General features: G+C 42.6%; 2 protein-coding genes across 2 annotated transcripts in view; both read left to right on the forward strand.

Moving 5' to 3' along the window:
- Positions 1 to 19989, forward strand: part of INPP5F (inositol polyphosphate-5-phosphatase F) — a 949391-nt gene that overhangs the window by 627819 nt on the left and 301583 nt on the right. The gene's annotated exons all lie outside the window — the stretch shown is intronic.
- The window catches only part of GRK5 (G protein-coupled receptor kinase 5), a 162475-nt gene continuing 143317 nt past the window's right edge, over positions 832 to 19989 (forward strand). Inside the window, exon 1 of the mRNA XM_048944067.1 lies at positions 832 to 1162. Coding sequence (XP_048800024.1) covers positions 1111 to 1162 — 52 coding nt within the window. The 5' untranslated portion in view covers positions 832 to 1110. The remainder of the gene's footprint in view (positions 1163 to 19989) is intronic.

The raw sequence follows: 19989 nt of genomic DNA on the forward strand, positions 1-19989 counted from the left end.
ATTCAGTGCATTGACTGTTTATATTGTTATTACCTTGTTTATTTGTTATTTGTTTCTGTGTTGATAAAATACATTCAGTAGCAATTTGCAAGTCCTGCCATTGCAGGTCACGTCTGGCTGGCTGTAGAAAGAAACATGATCGGTGGAAAAAAAAAAAAAAAAGATAAAGAAAGAAGCAGGAGGGGAAAAAAAAAAAAAAAGAAAAAAAAAGTACTGTCTATGTTCCCCCAACAAGAAACTGCACATTTATTCCATTTGCTCCGCATGGATTTAATCAACGCAGTACTGATGGGTGGAGAGTCTTACTGAGAGCGGTGGGTCGTTTTTATTCCGCTTGCTTTGCCTGACCTGCTGAACGTTCTATCGATCCACCTTGTTGCCAGGAAAACCAGAATCATGCTGACTCGAGCATCTGTCTCGTACGGGCAGAAAAAGATTTATGTCGTAGCCTAGCGTTTAAAAACAACTTTCCCCAAATGGCCGATGCCCCGAGCAACCTCTCACGGGGATGAAAACCCCAAAACACAGCGCTGCCGAACACCCGTGCGGGGGAACGCGGCACGACCCGGCCGAGTTCCGCGCCGCTGGGTGGCGCCCGGCACCCGGCCGACCTCCGCGCCTCGCCCCCGCCCGCCCGCGGAGCTCCGCTCCCCGCCGCGCTGCGCCCCGCGGAGCTCCCCCCGCCCCGCGGAGCTCCCCCGGAGCTGCCCCCGGCCGGGCCGCGGGTCCGGCTCCCTGCCCGCACGTCCCGGCGTTCCCGGCTCCGCGGAGCCGGCGGCGGGGATGGCGCCTGCGCGGGGCTGCGGGGCCGCTCGGCGGTGCCACACCCCCGGGGGAGGGAGGCAGGAGAACCCGAGCCCTCAAACCGCCGGGGAGGCGGCGGGGCGGAGGATGGAGTAGCGGGGCGAGGCGCCGAGGGAACAGATAGCGCGGGGAGCGCCGCCTCCGCCCGGCTGAAGCTTCTGCGGGCGGAGGAGAGGGAGGAAGGGATCATGCGAGGGGGGCTAGCGCAATAGAGGCAGGAGCGGATGGTCGCCCGGAGGCTCCGCACCTAGGGAGCGTGACGTCCTGCTGCTGTGCCGCCGCTACCTACGCTGCCCGAGCTCGTCAATGGAGCTGGAAAACATCGTTGCCAACACCGTTTTGCTGAAAGCCAGGGAAGGTGAGAGAGCGGCGGGAGGGAGCCGGAGCATCCCCGGCACGGGCGGCCCTCCGACCCCGGGGTCCGGGAGGTGGGGGCTGAGCGCCGGTCCCGGTGGCGGATGTGGGGTCCATGTGGCGGAGCTGGGCTGGAAAAGGCTCCTCGGAACCGGAGCCTTGCTTCCAAGGAAAAGATCGATTTCCCCCCGCTGCGAGGAGGTTTGGGAAAGGAAGCGAGCGAGATTGCGGAGATTACAATATTCGCCCATCTCTTCCTTCCCCCTTCCCGCTGCCCCCCCCAAATCTGGTCCCACAGATTGTGCTATTTCAGCGTCTATTGTTAAAGGTCAGCTGCAGATGCATTCATTCAAAAGGGCTTAGCAAATCTGCAAATAGCTTTCCGCGCTGTGTGATGAGACAAGCGGGATCGTATCGCTTCAACGTACAGTCATTGCCTTATTCGGCGTTATTAGGTGATACCATGTTGCCGCAAACATGCCCATTGTTGAGAGCCGTCTGTCCCCTGCCCGCCCCGCACGGAGCCGGGGCTGAGCTCGGTGCTGCGGGCGCCCGGCTCTGCCCGTGAGATGCTCCGGGACCGCGGGAGCCGCCGGCACGCCCGCGCACCTGAAAAACGCGCCGGGATCGCGGCTGCACGGCGGCGATGGGCTCCCTCTGACAGCCTCCCGCAAAAGCCGCGAGCCCCGGAACGAAGCCCGGCCGCTTAAGGGCGCTTCCTCCCCGCCGCCGCTCGGGGGAGCGGGGTGTCCCCGGGCGCTGCCCGTACTCGGGGGTCGGAGCGGGGCAGCCGTTGGGCCCGGCAGCATCCCCCGGCTGCGGGCAGCGCCACGCACCAGCGTCTGACGCCTGCAGCATCACCGCCAAGAGGTGAGCGCTTTCTGCCGCCTGTAGCCCATTTTTTTCCTTCATTTTCACATCTTTTGCTCTTTAAAATTAGCGTCTTCTCCCCACCCCTCCCAGCTTTTGTTGCAACTTCTATTCCCTGGAAGCACTTCTAGTTGAGTGTTTGGATGCAGTAAAACCTGCACCTGGATTTTTTCACTCTTGAGCGCCAGTGGGGTGGGTGTCAGGTTTGAGGCTGGGGATGTACAAGTGAAGCAGTGTTGGCTTTGTAAAAGAGAGTGTTCCAATGGTGTTCCCTGGAGTGATCCCTTCGTTGGGAGAAATAGTTCAAAAGGTATAACAGTGTTTATATAACTCATGGGGTGTTGAACTTGTGAGGCTTAGCTAAAGAGTAAAGTCCTGAGATTCTTCAGAAAAAATCTCTGCTATAAATAATAAGGGCAAAGGTATTTTTCCATGAGCCGACCAGTGGGTTGTAACTCTGCCTTCTCATAGGTAATTACTGTCTTGTCAATACTGTTTAGGACACAATTGTTCCTACCAGTAATATAGTACTGCCTTAGATTTCAGAAGACTCTAGGCATATTGTAAAGGACTGGTATTAATTACACGTATTGTGTGGTGTTTTCTGAGGGCCGATATTTTGCAAGCAATTTTAAATCTGCCACTCGATTTTATGGCCTTTTTCTACCACTCTCAGCAAGATGGTAACAGTGACGTCATTATTATGTTCAAGTTGCATTGAAGAAGCTGTCAGCTATCTCCCAAATGGCCAAGCTTTATCAGAATGTATTGCAAACTGTATTCCAACTTTTGTAAGTGTGTACGAAGTTCCAGCCATCTGCTTTTTTGAGACCTGATGCTTGTTTATCTTTAAACTCTTCTTTTACTTTTTTTTTTTTTTTTTTTTTTTTTTTTTTTTTGAGGGATGGAAGAAGTGGTTTTTGTAATTCTTTTTTTATTTCTTTGAAATGAAGAAAGAATTAATGAAGACCTGTCTACCCAGCGTTACTCAGCCAGAGGTCTTAGGTGTGTGCCTACAAGTTTTTACTTACTGCGTAAAAGCTTCTGTGAGTAAAACGTTCTTAAAATTTGTGAGGAGTGATGTGAGTGTCATTACAGATGATCTTCAATACACTGTCCATCTTCTCCAAGAGCAACATCAAATTAATATACTGAAGATTGTGGTATCTGAAAGTATGTTCCAGGTTGTGCAGGCTCGATGGGTAGATGTAGTTGGGTGAACACGTAGCCACAGCCAAGTACGTGTTTCCACTTTTTGAGTTGAAAGCAAAAGCTATCTTAGCTCAGCTAGGTGGATGCTGGTGCCTGCAATGTGATACTTAATGTCAAAAGAAGCAAACTAATGGGATCTGTTCTGCAGACATTAGTAAAAGTACAAGTTTTGTCATGGCTGTAAAGGGAGACAAAGCCAATGCTGGCATTAAAAAAAAAAATTCATTTCAAAAGAAGATGCAGGTAGATCTGCAATGTTAAGTCCAGTAGCAATGATGTTTGTAAAGGCCTCAGAAGTAGGGCTGAGTGACCACCACCAACGTTTTTTAGCAAATATTGGTTTAAATTTTGCAACTCATTTGCTTTGGCCATGGAATAGGCTTTTCTGTGGTTCCCTGTGTAAGTTCCTTTGTGTTTTACTGCAGCAATCACCAATGCAAAGTGATTTTTTTTTTTTTTTTAGCTGAAATACTGGGAAGCAAATTTTATAACTATTATACAAATACTTTCACCAGGATCCTGATGATTACAGAGAGAAGCACACCCATTAACTGATGCCATGTGAAACGTGAGTAATCTTATAGAGCAACAGAATGTATTTCGCTACATAATTTCAAGCAGAGAATAAATTTCAGGAAAATGTCATCTGTCTGCAGAATGTGGTGTTTCTGAGGTACAGGTGTGAGTTACTTGTACTCAGAGATCTACCAGTCTGAGCACAAGAAAAAAAATGTTTTATTGCACTTCAAAGTTCATTTGTAATTTACTATGAATAAATTTACGCTGTTTCCTCGATTATCATTTCTCATGTAAAATCCCATTACACAGATGGCCAATCCCTGTTAGGACTGACTAGAAAATGTATCTGGTTTAATTACACAACCAAATAGGTGTTTGGGACCATCTCTGATTGCCTACAGAAGGGAATAAGCAGAGAAGGGAAAACAAGGAAGATAAAATTCATAAGAAGAACAGTAAAATAATAACAACTGCAGTAATTTCAAATTGAATAAGAGCCCCATATTGTGAGGTGGTGAAACTTTTATCTGAATCTTTTCATTAGTCTTGTTTCTGAGTCTCAGCAATCGTGTCTGAGAACCAAGCTGCTAAAAGTGGATCCAAGCTCATGAATAAGTCCTAATTCACTTAACCTGTGTTAAGACTATTTGGTAGAGGGTCTCATCAGAACCAAGGGGCTTCTGGAAGGGCCATGGACTGACCAAGGACTCCCAAAATTTCAGAGGAACTTTAACAGTCCTAACAAAGAGAAGAACAGACCAGTACAGTCATGAATCTAACCCTGCTGTCACAAGCAATAAACTGATGGAAGACGTCAGTCAGAAGCAATCAAGAGGCTGATTATTATACCGCAATGTTTGTACGAAGAACAAACAATATGGTCAGACAAGCATGGCCAAAGCATGGTGATTTTCTAGGTACTCTCTGCCATGATCCGTTATTTCCTAGCCATAGTATCAGTTTTCTTTCATGTAATCTCCTGTTTTCTGCACATTATTTTTTCTTAGACAAGCTGAAATACGTTTTAAAACTCGCATGCAACTGCTTTCATAAATACCCAAATTCTTAAAAACAAAAGTGTAAAAAGAAAACAGGAAGAAACAAAACAAACAACGTCTCCAATTCCCACTACTCTGGAGTTTTAACAATAACTGCATTAGTCATCATTATTATTAATCTTAAAACAACCAGTCTGGCTCACAGAATGCCTTGCTTTGAGGTGCCTTCCAACCCCATCCAGTTCCAACCCACCCTGTTGGTAGGGCTGCCATCCATTAGATCAGGTTGCCCAGAGCCCCGCCAACCTGGCCTTGAGTGCCTCCAGAGATGGAGTATCCACAGCTTCTTTGGGCAGCCTGTGCCGGTGCTTCGCTGCTCTCCAAGTGAACAATTTCTTCCTAACATCAAATCTAAATCTCACCTCTTTTAGTTTAAAGCCGTTCCCCCTTGTCCCATCACTGTCAATTTGTGTAAGAAGTTATTCCCCTTCCTGCTCCTAAGCTCCCTGCAAGTACTGGGAGGCTGCAATGAGGGCTCCCCAGAGCCATCTCTCTCCAAGCTAAGCAAGTCCGACCATTCAACCTTTCTTCATAGGTGAGGTGCTCCAGCCCTTTGATCATTATCCTGGCTTTCTTTTGAACCCGCTCCAATAGCTCCACATCTTTCTCGTGCTGCGGGTGCTGAGCTGTGGGTGGTGATTCACAAGGGTGGAGTAGAGGGGGGCAATCACCTCCTGTGCCCTGCTCGCCACCCTTCTTTTGATGCAGCCCAGGATGCAGCTGGCCTTTCAGACTGCAAGCGCACAATGCTGGCTCACATCCAGCTTCTCATCCACCAGAACCTCCAAGGCCTTCTCTGTAGGGCTGCTCTCAGTGAATTCTTTTCCCAGTCTGTTCTCATATCTGGGATTGCCCTGACCCATGTGCAACGTCTTGCACTTGTAGTTGTTGAGTCTCCCTAGATTTACGTGGGCCCACTTAAACGTCTAAAGCGCAGACTTTCAAGTGTAAACCTGATAAAAGGGAAAGGTTTCGCAACTATTAAAACACACAATATATATTTTTTCCCTTTTAAATAGACTTGGATTCCAAAACAAACTTACCAATGGCCTTTGATCATCCAGAAGGATCAATGTTCTTTCATGTATCTCAGGGTTTTTTGAGGACTGCATGCTGATGCCTTATAACACGCAAAATGTGCCTGCTTTTTAAATTGCTGTATTTTTAGCTTGCTTTTGCAGGATGATCACAGGAGTGATTTGTGCATGTCCTTATTGGCAAAAGACTAACTATAAATCCTAAACAAGAAGTGTGATTGCTTTCCAAGAACTTGGCTGCAGAGCAATTGGAAAAAGGGCAGTGAAACAATGAAAAGCATATTTTGAAGGGAAGTAGGTGACTCTAGCGACAGCCAGAACCCTATGGAGAATATCATTATTGCAACTTAACTTTAGGAAATTCATTATTCAATGCTTTGAATGCAGAATCTAAAGTCCTGTCCTGTATCCCTTGGCATAAAAACATAAAATTACTTTGTAAGGAAAATGTCTCTATAAGCAGAGGAAGCTCGCATGCAGTAACTCAGTTTTTGGAGTTCAAGAGAAATTCTCATTGCTGCAATAGCTTAAAAGGAGGGGGAAAAAAAAAAGAAAGAACTGAATCAGCTATTACTTCAGATGTGAGAGGGTGCTTTTAAGTTGTAACCATTTCTTTTTGGAAAAAAAAGTATCCAAAAGATATTTCATTACATTCTGATGAAGAAAATTCAGAAAACGGGGGTCTTCAGGCCCATGTGAAAAGAATGTGCAAGTTTGAATGATACAAAGATCTCCTTTGATAGAAGAGATGCTTCTGTAGCCATATCCAACTTAAAACAAGTGTATATGTACAGAATTGGCTTGAAATCTCTTTCAGTTGTGCTTGTTTTTTATGGTATTTCTGGCACGGAGCCCTTTGTACATTGTCTACTCCTTGTGTGATGTTCTCCATAGGGCACCACTTTGCAGCCATGGGCAACACTTCTTGAGATATGGCAGTGCTGGAGAAACGAGAGCTCTTCCAGCCAGTCTTCCTTACTACAGAGGGAGGACTGTGCCCCTGTGTATTTGTTGTTGCTGTGGTTCTGTGATGTTATGGTGTAATTGATATCAATTTTAACAAGTTCATGGGCATTTAAAAGCGTATTTATTACTGAGCTGTGGCAGTGTCAGGTTAGTAACACACAGAAGCTGTCCACATAGCAAAGAATTTTCAGCATTTATCCTAAACATAGGCATAGCTCTGTGGCTGATGCAATTTGTGTATTAATTAAATATCTAAATGTCTGAATGCAGTGTTAGGGATGTTCCACTGGGTGTGTTAGCAGGCCAGCAGCAGGTGGACTAATTTGACGCCTGCGTCTTCATGACAAACAACTCTAGGGTGCAAACCCCAACTGAGGTCTGTCTCTGAGAGCTGGGGGCTGTCCCACAGGTGCCTATGCCTGTCATCCACAGCTGGCATGTGCACTGGCTTGAATTGAAGGCAGTGAAGGGTCAGCATGTGAAGAGGAGTGCAGCAGCTCCTATTTTTGTGTTTCTAGGCATTCTGATAGAATGTGTTAATATTGGATCTTCATTTGAAAAAAAAAAAAAACCAAACCCAAAACCCAACAACAGAAAAGCCTGCATCATTTCAGTCTCTCTTCTGTGAAGATTATCTATTTCACTTTCCATGTATGGCTATGCTAACTATAATCTGTTTATAAACTCTTTCCCAAAATCAAAAGCTGGATATCTGTGTGCTGGGGACTTTGCTAGTAAAGAAGGGTTTGAAAACTTAACCCTATGTTCAGACTTGCTAATATGGTTGTGCTGCAATCCTGATGAAGTTGAAATCAAAGTGTCAGGATGTGTGCAGGGTCCCTCTGCTTTTGCAATGACAGAAGGTGTATTTTACTGCTGGTTAACACTATATCCTTAGGCATATGGATGATTCTTCTCCTGTACTATTTTTGTGCCAGTGTTACTTTGTGAATGACTTCTGATTCGTGTGCTTCCAAAGAAAACTAGTGAAGCTCTAATCCAAGTGCAAGAAGTGATGCTGAAGTCAATGGGATAAAATAACAGAAAAATTACATTAGGATCCATATCCAAATCATTGTTAAAATCATTTGCTTCTAAACTTTTTCAAGGCAGTTACTGTCTTTATAAAATAGTAGTCAAAACCAAGATTTCCTCTTCTTTTACAGCTGGTTGGAAGCAGTAGCCTTCCATTCAGTTATTGCCAATGAAAATGGGAGCTAATGAGCTACCTGGTGCTCATTAGAAGATTTTCCTCTGAGTCTTAACTCCAAAAATGTTATATGAGTTTTCTATGCAGCAGTGAGAGAACCAATTGCTTTTCATTTTTACAGGTACATAATTTAAACAATAATAAGGACATGATCCTAACTTTACTAGAGGACCTCAGGATGTGAAATTAAATTTAAAGGCTAGTGAAATAAAGAAACCTGCGGTTTAACTGTACTTGGCTCAATTATTTTTGGAATAATCTTACTTAGAGGATTTAAAAATGCATACTGCTTTGTGATTAGGCAGGGAACAAAACAAATATCCTAAAGAAAATATTGTGTAGATGATGGATGTTCCATTCTGTTCTGTTAAAGAAAAATCCATAGCCTTAGAGGGAAAGGATGGAACATGGGTGAGGGAGAAGATGGGGGAGGTTGAGGAGTCTGTAGAGTTGGCTCAGCTGCTCCTAGTGCAGAGAACGTCTCCTCAAATATGCTTGAAGCTACTGTCCAAAAACTTTTTTTCAAGGAAGATGGACAGGTTAGAGTAGAAATACTCCATACAATACACAAGTACGGAAGTCTCAATTCTGAGCTGGGAGTGAATAGTGCAAATAATATTAATGAAGGTAGGGGCCGCCTGTCCTCAGGGATGAAAATAGATAACATCTCAGTGCCACAGTGAAGACTGAAAAACTTGTATCTCCATCACATCCAGTCTTTAGAAATGTGTTCAGCTTGTCTGAGCAGTGCCGCTGACTTCCTTACATGGACAGCTTGCTTGGGGGTGTTCTGCAGGGCTGAGACCTCCAGGATCACTCTCTTTGAGTCAGTAAAGCTACACTGACAGAACTGAAGTGAAACAAATGATTAGTGACTGTTAGCAAAGGCCTACTGTGCCACTTTGTCCCTTGTCCTCCAGGCATGTTTTCTGTTTTAAACCATTTTGGTATTAAAATGACTCAAACTGTGGGCTTCTCCCTTGAGAAATTTTTTTTTTTTTTGCAGCGCAAGAAATTTTCTTGACTGCTCTGATTAAATTTTCCTTATTCTCATCTCATCTTTTCTAATGTAATTCCTTTTCCATGAAGTTTTCATTCTCCTATTACTTTGTGTTGCTGAGTTTAGTAGCTTTTCTCTCTTCCTTCCATCTGGTCAGCTTGGATGGTGCAAATTTTGTGCAATCTCTCCTCAGGACAAATTCATTCCCAGCAGAGGCTTCCTAGGAGCTGTGCCTAGGGATAGAACTGAGGCTGATCTTCTTCCTGGCCCACCATGAAGTTGGATGAAATAACTGGTCTAATGCAGAGGGGCCTGGGGAAGTGACAGCACAACAGGGAGTATGCCAGGATATTTCTGATTTGTTTCTGTGAGTGAAATTGCTCATGGAGTTCCCCATTCACCAGAGGTTGCCAAAGAACCAGTTCATAAGCAGTAGCAACAATTTTTACATTGGCTGAATATTCTCCTGGGTCCCACTGAATGCAGAATTTCACCATAAGCCTGGCTTTTCCCAGTAGGCTGAGGTTATATTACAAGTTCCAGAAGTTACCTTAGGTCTGTACAATACCCTTTTTACTTAACTATGCGAAGGGTCAGTCTCTGCCTCTTGTGGGTGTGTAACAGGCTGAGTGCTGGGATGCTGTTTCCTATTTCCCAATACTCCAGGACCATTCTGCTTTTCCTAGCAGCATTCTCCCAACGAATACTTTTGTATTGTTTTATTTTCTCTCTTTGTTGTAGAATTCTGTTTTTTTTCTAGACAGAAATTTCTTCTTTGCGTTCTTCCCACTTTTAAAATCTTTTTAATCTTCCCAGTTTATTTTTCCTGCGCTCTGACTGACAACACTTCTGAATTTGCTAGGTCTTTAATGTACTGTTTAAACATGTTGAATTAGACGTCACTTAACTGGACATATCTCAGACTTCACGTATTTTCTCCCTTGTATTGTCCTTGATTGTTTTTTGGCCAGTGTTAAGGCTGTGTGACAGTGCACCTATATAAAATGAGTAAAAATTTATTTTCCATGCACGTGTTATGGGAGACCTTCGTGATTCTGCAGGAAGTATTTTATTCCAGGGAATGTTTTCAAATTCAGGAAGCCATCTAATGTGTCATAGGAAAGGGGCTACCTGCCAGGAGAACAGAGAAACTGTGACGTTACAGTTGTATTCACTTGGCAGCATCTGCAGAAGGCACTGATGGAGATTCTCACCCAGTGAGAAGGAGGAAAAACAAAAAGAGAGAAATGCAGCTGGAAGAATAGAAGATTCAGAAATGAAGGGAAGATGTCAGTGATGCAAAGTTAAAACAGCACCAGTGAGTTCTCCGTGATGTTTCTGTCAAAAAGCCCTGTAGGCAGTGCAAGGGAAGTGACATCTTTAACAAGCAGATGAGCTGGGAAGGATGGATGCTAATCATCATTTAGCCAAGGTTGCCAAAATAGAGATATAACCAAGATATAGATATATATGTTTCATATTGGTACTGTTCATTGCTTGTCATTCTGCTTTCTCTTGCACTTCTGCTATTTTTCTCACCCCATTGTTTTTCTTCCTTCTCCTCTTAGGTTTTGTTTCTTACCAAGCATGAAGGTGAGATTGAATGAAATTCAATGAAATTCAATCTGCCTTTTTCCATGTCAGATTTTTTTTTAATTTCTTTTTTAATTCAGTGCTCTTTGTCTCTATGAAGTTGTTTGCCTTTAGTCTAGAAGATTCTAGTGATAGGCATGCTAGAAATCAGATGAGTGATCTTGGTACTTATACAGCAAACTTTTCTCCAGCAAAAATTCTGTGAGTCAACTTGCCTCTCCTCTTTTGAGAAGCATGGTGCAAAAATGCAATTATCCACCCTGTAGGTTCTGCAGAAAATGTTACTTAGGTAACGGTTACGGAAAATTAAGAGAATCTGAACACCCAGCCTTAATCTCACTATTCAAGTAGGAACTGTTGTCCAGTGCAACATTTGTATTCATATATTTTTTGCACTACTTTCCAAGAGTTGGGACTGTTCTATGAATAAACTCTTTCTGTTTCCTTCCATAGCAATTTCACATCTACGTTTTGTCTCCAAATCATTATTTTGTGTTTTCTCAGCATGCCAAGTACGTTGACTGAAAATTATTCATAAAACACACATCTGGGAAAGTTTGCTCTTTGTTTATTTTCCCCGCAGCTAAGTTTTAGGAAGAATTATCCAGATGACTTATATGTGATGTAAGCTTCTCTCAGTGTTACTATATACCTTTCCTGGGAGCTTTGTGCCATTAGAGTGCATCTCCTTTCTCTCTTTGCTCAATGAAAGACAATGGTTCAAGAATTAAAAAGCAAACTTACAGTTCCTGGTGTGGAGAGCTGGACCTATAAGAATACACATGTGTTCAAAGGGAAGCTGCTTCTTGCCCTGTTGTTGACAGACACTGAATAGCAGCAGGTGCTTGCAGAAAGGCATACACAGAACGACCCTTCCCCAAGCCTGCCTTCTTTTATCCCTCTCACAGTAGGAACTTCCTGAGCAGACCGTGGTTTTGTCCTGTGTTGTTTAATAGAGGGATCTACTGTTCATGAATCTTATCTAATCCTTTTTTTGCCCCAATCACAATTTTGGTCAGCACGGCTTCCTGTGGCAATGGGTTCCATACTGTAATAAAAACATGCCAAATTTCCCACATGTGTACTTCATGGGACTCTCAGCTGATGTATGACTTACGTTTTGGCAACCTCAAAAAGCAGGTACCATGAAGATGTGGCAGTATCTTGGAAAAGAAATTATCCCCAAGTCAATCAAACACTTGTGCTTGTTTGTAACACATTGATTTTGTGGGTTCTCCTCAATTTCTGGTAGATTGTTCATGATTTTGTAACCCTTCCTCTTATCCTCTTATCAGCCTTTCTCCGTGTGGAAAGATTCAAGTCAACTGTCTTTGTCCCTTTACATCTTCTAATTCTGTGTATTTTTTGAAATGAGTGAAAAAACCTACCCTTGGGTAGTGTGGCACTGCATGGTGCCTGTTCACCATGGACAGTGACACTGTGATGCTGAGCACTTTGTCCTTTGCTCTTTTCAGTTTTTCTTAACTGGATGTTTGTTTTCGCTTTTTCACTGTCATAAGTGTTCATTACTGGGGAATACTGACAGCAACCTCAGAAATTTGTCTGCTGAGATGAAATGTTTAATTTCATTTGTTCTGTATAGCATGAGTTGTTTTCTTTCATGTGCAAAACTGTGCTGACACGGAATTTCATCCTTTCTTTTTTTCTTCTTATGAGTGATTCAGTACTGCAACATACTTCTGCAACTCTGCAGGCTGCTTTTGTTACAACTGTCCTGAAGAAATTCATCTTGGCAGAAAATGTCATCTTGTTATTTATCTACTTTCCAGACCATTTATGAATACACTGAGTAGTCCAAGTCCTATCATAGATCTCTGGCACACCACTGTCTGCCTTGCCCCACTGTTAAATTCTTATCCTTTATTTCCTATCTTGTCAACTATTACTGACTCACAAGAGGTTCTCTTTTCACAAAACAGTTGGCTTTCTACAAAAATTGTTCAGAAATTAGCTTTCGGGAAAAAAAGCCACTTTTGAAAGTCTGAGTATATTTGTACTGAGCCCTCCTCACAGGCAGGTGACCCAGTATATTGGTGACATTTCTGTGTTGGAGTGTGGGGAGAGGCTGGTTGTATTATCTATCTGGATGTAGTCTAATGAGCTTTGAACAGATGATAATAATCACTTCCCTCAATCTACAGACTATGTTCGTGTTCAAACAGCCCAAGATGTTGCTGGCTTTCCTTGCTGCTAGGCATACTGCTGGCTCATGCTCAACTTCATGTTTGCTGTACCCTTGGGCCTTTTCAACAGAGCTGCTCTTGAGTAGGAGAATATCGTGTGAGACAGAGTTGAAAACGTTGCTAAAATCAACCTAAATAACAACCACTGCTCTTCCTCTTGTCCACAAAGCCAGTTGTTTCATTGAAGAAGGCAGGCAGGCTAGTAAGAAAAGATTTATTGTTGGTAAATTCATGATGACTCTGCCTAGCCTCCTCTTCTACGTGCCCAGAATATGCTATCAGACGACCCTATAACCAAAGTAAAATTGTCTGACTGTGCTGTCCCGAATCATCCTTTTGTCTTTATTCAGTCGTAGGGGACTGAGAGCAACCTTGCAGTGTTATCAGTCAGCTCTCAGCACTCTTGCATTTTTGGCTGTGGCCTTTTGGTCCCATCGGCCTGTCTGTGTAGGTCAAGATCATTTAAGTAATCCCTTATATGCTGCTGGTAGACCTTTCCTTTCTTGATCCATGGAGAGAGCTGGGAGACCTTATCAGTGAAAGCTATGGCAAACAATACATTCACTTTTTCTACAGTGAAATGTGTTATAGCTATCATGCTTGTGATAATCTGTTTTAGTCATATCTTCCACCAGTTTGCTTGTCTCAGAAGTCAAACTGACTCCTCTGTTTTTTACCGTAGTCATCCCTAGACTTGTGTTCTAGGAAGCAGGTCTATTTGAGTCCTCCCAGTCTGCCAGAGACTTTGGGAAGTCTGTTATCAATCCGTATCTCACTATCCTGTCTCTGCTCTGTCCAAAGCAATGAATGTTCTTTGCCAGGTGGGTTTGGCTTCACAGATGAGCAGTAATCATTCAGCGGCCCTAGTACTGGAATCTGTAGAGCACAGAGTGTCACCGCTGTTCACACAACCAAGCAATGCCTGGAAGTAAACTGAGCAGCTGCAGATGTTCAGGTGTTGAAGACATCCTAGTTTTTTTGTATCTCCAGTGACCTGATCTAAATACTTCAAGCCTCCAGCATCATTTTTTCTGGGTGTACCTCAAGGATTTCCTTCTACCTACTGGCAGAATTCATGTCTTTTCAAGTGATGGATGGGCAAATTTGTCTCAAGCAGAAGCTTTTTCTCACCAAGGTACAGTGACGAGACAGACTTGTACAACTCTTGTACAACTGTCAGACTGCTTAGACTGAAGCTAGCCTGCCCAAGCTTTGACTACTATTAGCTTGTTCTAGAGGTGGAGAAGAAAAGCAAAAAGCTGTGAAGGAGATTGGAATTTGCCAAATGATGGCAGTATTCGAAAGAGCCATCCCTATGACATCTGATGATTGGTGAAAAAATCTAAGTTGCACAATGAACTGAAAGAAAAGGTTCCAGGTGAACACGGTTAAAATGGGCAGTGTTGGAATCTAGCAGTCAAAACTGACATTCTGAAGCTTCTGTAAGGTCAGCAATCACTTCTAATGCCACTGAGGCAACCCTCAGTTGTGGTGTGTTCCAGTAGGCTTGGCCACAACCTGCTATTAAAAAAAAAACCCAAAGCAAGTCACCCCCCAAATCCAGCTAATCCTGTGGAAGGAAAAGTAAGTTTTGGATAATTATTCTGTGCTCTTTGTACATTAAATATTTGCTTCTGTCCATGCATATGTTAGATGTGTGAAGCCCAGGACCAAACTCTTTCACAAACAGGCTAACATGACATCTAGCAGGTTGCAGTATGTTTGTTGCTTTGGCAAATGCAGTTCTCCAGCTGTAAAATATTTGTTTGTCAGTGAAAAGACAAAGTGAAAAACTTTGATGGAGTCAGCATATTGTTTTCCTTTTTTGGGATGCTGTTTGCCTTCAGCTCTCGTGGGGATCACATCTCTTTTCCTGTATGCTGTAAGTGTTCAAAGTTCAGAGTGGCTGCCAATGTGAGCAGCACAGGTATGAGCCATGCTCTGCTAGTAAGCCTTTTGTGGTGGTCTCCACTGAAAACAGATTGTCTAAAAATAACAGTGCAACGTGACTGCACAGCACTTCCATGCTTTATACTGCTTTTAGTTAAAGTTGCTAATATTTTATTCTTGCTCATTAGCAGATTGTAGGCTGAATAATACCAGGACACTAGGCTTTTTCGGGAAGCGGAGTGAAATAAGTGAATTTGTGCTCCATGAACTTAGTTGGGAAAGGGGATAGAGAAATATGTTATTTCTTCAGTGACCTCTCTGAGACATCCTTAACAAAACAAACTGGTAATTGGAAATTTTAGAATAAATAAGAAAGGTAGTTTTTAAAAACCTCTGTATGTGCTTCATAAATTAACCTTCCAAAATGAAGCTCAAATCTATATGCTACAGATCCTTTGCAAGGGAATTATTTGAATATATTTCTGAGCAAACATTTACCAGCTGTGTGAAAGTATGAAGCTTATTTAGAAGCCCAGAAATATTTTACAAGGTGAAGACAGAGTGTGCTTTTGTTCAGGGTCTCTGGTCTAAATTTTCAAAACAAGTTCTCAATTTCCATTTCTATTCCAGTTTTCACATACAATGAGTGGAGAAGAAATTAAAATGCAGAGTGAAATACTGGACATTAGACTTTTGTTAAAATGTATGTTCTGTGTAAGAAACAGCCGAATCATAGAATCATGGAATTGCTCAGGTTGGAAAAGACCTTAAGGAGCATCAAGTCTAACCACGACCTAACCACACTACCCTAACTCTAACAACCCTCCGCTAAATCACGTTCCTCAGCACCACATCCAGACGCTTTTTAAACACATCCAGGGATGGTGACTCAACCATCTCCCTGGGGAGCCTATTCCAGTGCTTAACAACCCTTTCTGTAAAGAAGCTTTTCCTGATATCCAACCTAAACCTCACCTGGCACAACTTGAAATGTGGAAGACCTGGTGTGTTAGGGCTAGAAACAGAGGAGGGCAGGCAGCAAGGCTTTGATCTCTGCACTTTGTTAATCGCAGTGCCCGAGCTTATCACTTGGATGTTGGAATACATCCTCATTTTCCAAAGGGAAATCACAAAAAGGTTGTGGGACAATGTCCCTGTGAATCTGTTAGTGCAGGTGCAGTCTGCGAGCTGAAGATGCCATCCTATGAACACTAAAGCAGGTAAATGCATTTCACATGTGAATATTCCCGTAAGGTGAACAATTAGTTGACAGAGGCAATTTAAGCAATTGCTCACTAGTGAAAGTGAGGCTCAAGCCTCCTTGCGTAGTGGAAGTCCCATTTTGTATAAGCACTTGGAGAGCCTGGCTCCAAATTCTGGCAAATGATCCTCAGAAGGCCGTTTTAAAGGAGATTTTGCTAGTTCCATTAAGCAGATGAAGATATTTGCAGACACTTCTCTTCCCTAGCGTAGGTCTGCACTCTGTTACCAATGGATTTTTTGAGTTGGTTGCAAATCACAATGAACGCGTTCTTAAAGACCACAACAACAGATGTGTTAACTACTCTAGTATCTCTGCAGATGAAGCTTTATTTGATCTCACTGGATCTTAGCTCAGTTGGAAGAAGAAGCCAATTTTTAGTATTGTACAATTTTGTACAGGAGTGAATTCTCCTCTTTATAAGTCTTACTGTTTAATTCTGAGGAGGCGAAGAAGGAGGGAAACAATTTGTCAGGAATCAGTTGTTTTGACTTAAGAGAATGGGAGAAAATGGCATCTTCCAATAAATATATATTCTTATTCAAGTCTGATACTGTGACAAATAGTTTAGGCTTAGAACTTCATTTTTGGTATGTAAGCAGAGCAACCCCGCTGAGATTTGTGTGTGCTGCGAAGATTAATGAAATATACTTTATAAAGACAGGCAATGATTCACTGAGTAAAAATAGGCAGCATCTTAAAGAGCTTATAAACACAGCTATTAATTTTAGGACTAAAATCTTATATTCCTTTTTGTCTTAGTCTGAGAAAAATGCCACTGATCTCTGTGGCACTGTTCGATGGGTACAAATATCTCTTAGATTTTCTAAGTGGCCGTGGTTGCATTTTTGCTTACATGTTTTATCTATCCTCTGAAATCTCTTTATGATATTTTTACTGTATAAAATATTCATCTCTTCCATTTTCGTCCATCCTCTTTACCGCAAACCCTCTTTAATACATTTGCTGCAGTCTGTTAGCAATAGCAATTACAAAAGGAGCCACAGTTATCATGCTCCTCCTTTTCTACCTACCTACCTCAGGGTTTTGCAGTCTAGAAAGTACTCCTTGGTGTGAGTCACTGAATAGATCTTGTGATTTATTTTTTGCAGCGTTGATTGTGCTTAAGGCTTAGGCTGCTGCTGCACTTCACTCTTCATTTGAAGGAAAGGGAATGACTTTCCTTTTTTCTCTCGTAAGCTCAGGTGTTGTAATTTTTAATCATTCTTTTCAGTATCAGAGAGCAGCTTTCTTCGGCTTGGCACGATATGGTGGAGATCTTCCCAACAGCTCCTGTCTTGGTCTTCTGTATGAAGTCTGTGTCTTCTTTCAAAAGAAGAAAGCTATAGAATTTGAGCAAGAGCCGAAGGCTCAATTCGGGTATTACATTTTCTTTAATGGAACACACTGTTATTTGCTGTTGAGCCCACTGGCCAGTAGTTACTTTCTTTTTAAGGTGAAAGCACAAATAGCTGTATTTGGGTGCCAGCTCCTTTCACTTGTGAGCCAATGAGGTGAACACAGAGATCACAAATACAGTTTGCTGTTGCCTGCCTATACGAGCTGGAGGAAGAAGGTGACATGGCAGCCCGGAGACAGGAAGAAGTTCATAGTAGATAAATACAAGTTGGAAGGAGTAATGATGAGCAGTACAGGTTTGCCAATCCTGGTGATGCTGCAGCACAGATGTATGCTTTTGCCCTTCTTGGCTGTGGGGAGATGTGTCCTCCTGGAGGTGATCACCTGCCTGGCAGGCTGGATAGCAGGCTGTACCTGGCTGTGAGAGAATTTCAACATCTCACTTTGCTCTTCTACAAAACAAACTTAACTCTGAAGCCTGTCCTATACCTGATGTTCTTTAAGACACTGAATGCACCTTTGTATTCCTTTGGGAAGTGGGCGTTATCACAACTGAAGTGATAGTATGATGTGAAAACTTAGTTTTTCCTCTGTTCTCTCAACCTTCCTATTTACTACTGTTATTGTTCTTGCAAGTACTTTATTTTTAGACTAAAGACAAGAATCACTTAATTCATTCTTTACACAGTGACCTGCCTATTGAAGGAATCAGTCTAGTTGACCTCACCAATATCTGGGTATTTAAAAAGTGTAAGTGAATGCCTGGACTTCCATGACAAAAATCTGAAACAACTGGCACAGACCTAATGGCAGTGTGCCCCCAGGCTCTGCCTTGCTTTTAAAAGCATAGCAGTGTTACTGGACAAGCAGACTCCTTACCAGAGTTATTCCATCTCACAAATGTTGCAACGTAGTGAGCTGTGATGGGAATTTCTAGCAGGACGTGAGCCATAATTGTGTTGTCATTTATAAATGTTCCCATTGTAGCTATCTAAGTCTACGTGGTGTTATTCTGTGTGTTTTTCATGAGGACATGATAGCACTGTGTATCTTCTGATGCTAGAATGCGAGCAGACCACTGAGCACCGCTTTGGGTTGTGCACAGCAGGACTGCCAAGGCAGGTTTTGGTTTTCTGCCTTGCAAGTCATGGCAGATAAGGCTGGAGAATAAGAGAGCAGTCTCTGCCACCAGTTGGCTTTCACAGCTGAGTCAACTGCATAATCTCTCATGGTCAGAACATCTTCTGAAACAGACTTGTACACTGCAAAGCAGCTGAACTCAAGGACCTGGTAGAGTATCAGTGCAGGTGCTTTTGTTACGTGGAAAACAGAATATTCAACTAAATTCTCTTCTGTTGTAGAGCTGTATGGTGTTTTTTTCATTTTTTATTTCTATGTGTAAATCAGCATATTTCATTAGCTTTGTAGTAATCTTGAATACATGGATCAGTGTATTCTACAGTAACTTACCCTAATTATTCAGGAATCTTCCCCTAGATAATGGCTATGACTAATTTTTCAGCTTGGTTCTTTTATTAGCTGTGCCATGTAAGGGAATAAAAAATGCATGTCATCATTAATTGCCTTACAGAGCAATCATGATTAATGGCACACTAATGTCCAAACAGATCAAGGAACATTCCTGTAGTTGACACCCAAGCAAATTTTTCTTGGAAGGCGCTGGAGACTTTGGCTGATGAGAACTTCAGAACTAAGATCAGATCTTTCTGCTCAGAATGAAGTAATGCCACAAATCCAGGTGAATTCTTTCTGCTTCTTCCTGGTATTTTGGGTGATGACTGCTTTTTCTGATGCAGCATATTGTGTTCTTTCTGAAATATGGAATAGCACACATCTCACATTTTCCTAAATGTCCTTATTCATCACCAACTTTATTATTTGTTTTTTCTTCATAGGAATAGCTCAATTGTTAAAAAATTTCTGAAAGCTTTCAAAATTTTGTTTTGCTTCAAGTTTTAGGCTGTTCTGTGCTAACATGGGAAAAGGAGTGGGCACACACCTTAAAATCAATGGTATCCTCCTGCTAAGTTTTTAACCTCACAGCAAATTATAATTTCAGCATTCAGTGACACTTAAATGCATAGTGCTACAAAAATTCTTTTGTGTGCACTTAACCTTTCCTTGTGAAATTAGCTGCTATTGCCTGTGTCAACAGCTCGGTAATTTCACAGAAGTAGCCCTTAGTGTTTCCTGTCCTCTTTGTGAACTTTCAAAATATTATTTCTTTACTTCTCATGCTAGTAATTGGGCAAATGCAGAATCCCTCAGTGCTGCTGAAGGCAAACACAGCGAGAGTTGCAGTCTCTTCTCTGAAGGGCAGAGGTCACACAGGAGGCCAGGCAAGGGATGGCAGCAGGATTCAGGTCCTTTGCAGCAAGACATCTCAACTCTGTGCTGCAGAGCAAGCCGTCCTCTCAGCAAACCACTCTTGTTTCAATTCTTGCAAATATTTCCACAACTGAAAAATTTTACCAGAGTTTCCGTGGCATGGTGTTGTTGGCTGCAGAGCTGCTAGCTTCCTGCAGAAAATTTCCCAAGCAGATTAAGATCTGATATTTTCTAATAGACGAATACAGTCAAATACAGTGCAAAACAAGGGCTCCTGCTGTTGTGTCTGCCTACTGAGCCTAC

This window comes from Lagopus muta, chromosome 5 (genome assembly GCF_023343835.1).
Source record: "Lagopus muta isolate bLagMut1 chromosome 5, bLagMut1 primary, whole genome shotgun sequence".
In the NCBI taxonomy this organism is placed as follows: domain Eukaryota; kingdom Metazoa; phylum Chordata; class Aves; order Galliformes; family Phasianidae; genus Lagopus; species Lagopus muta.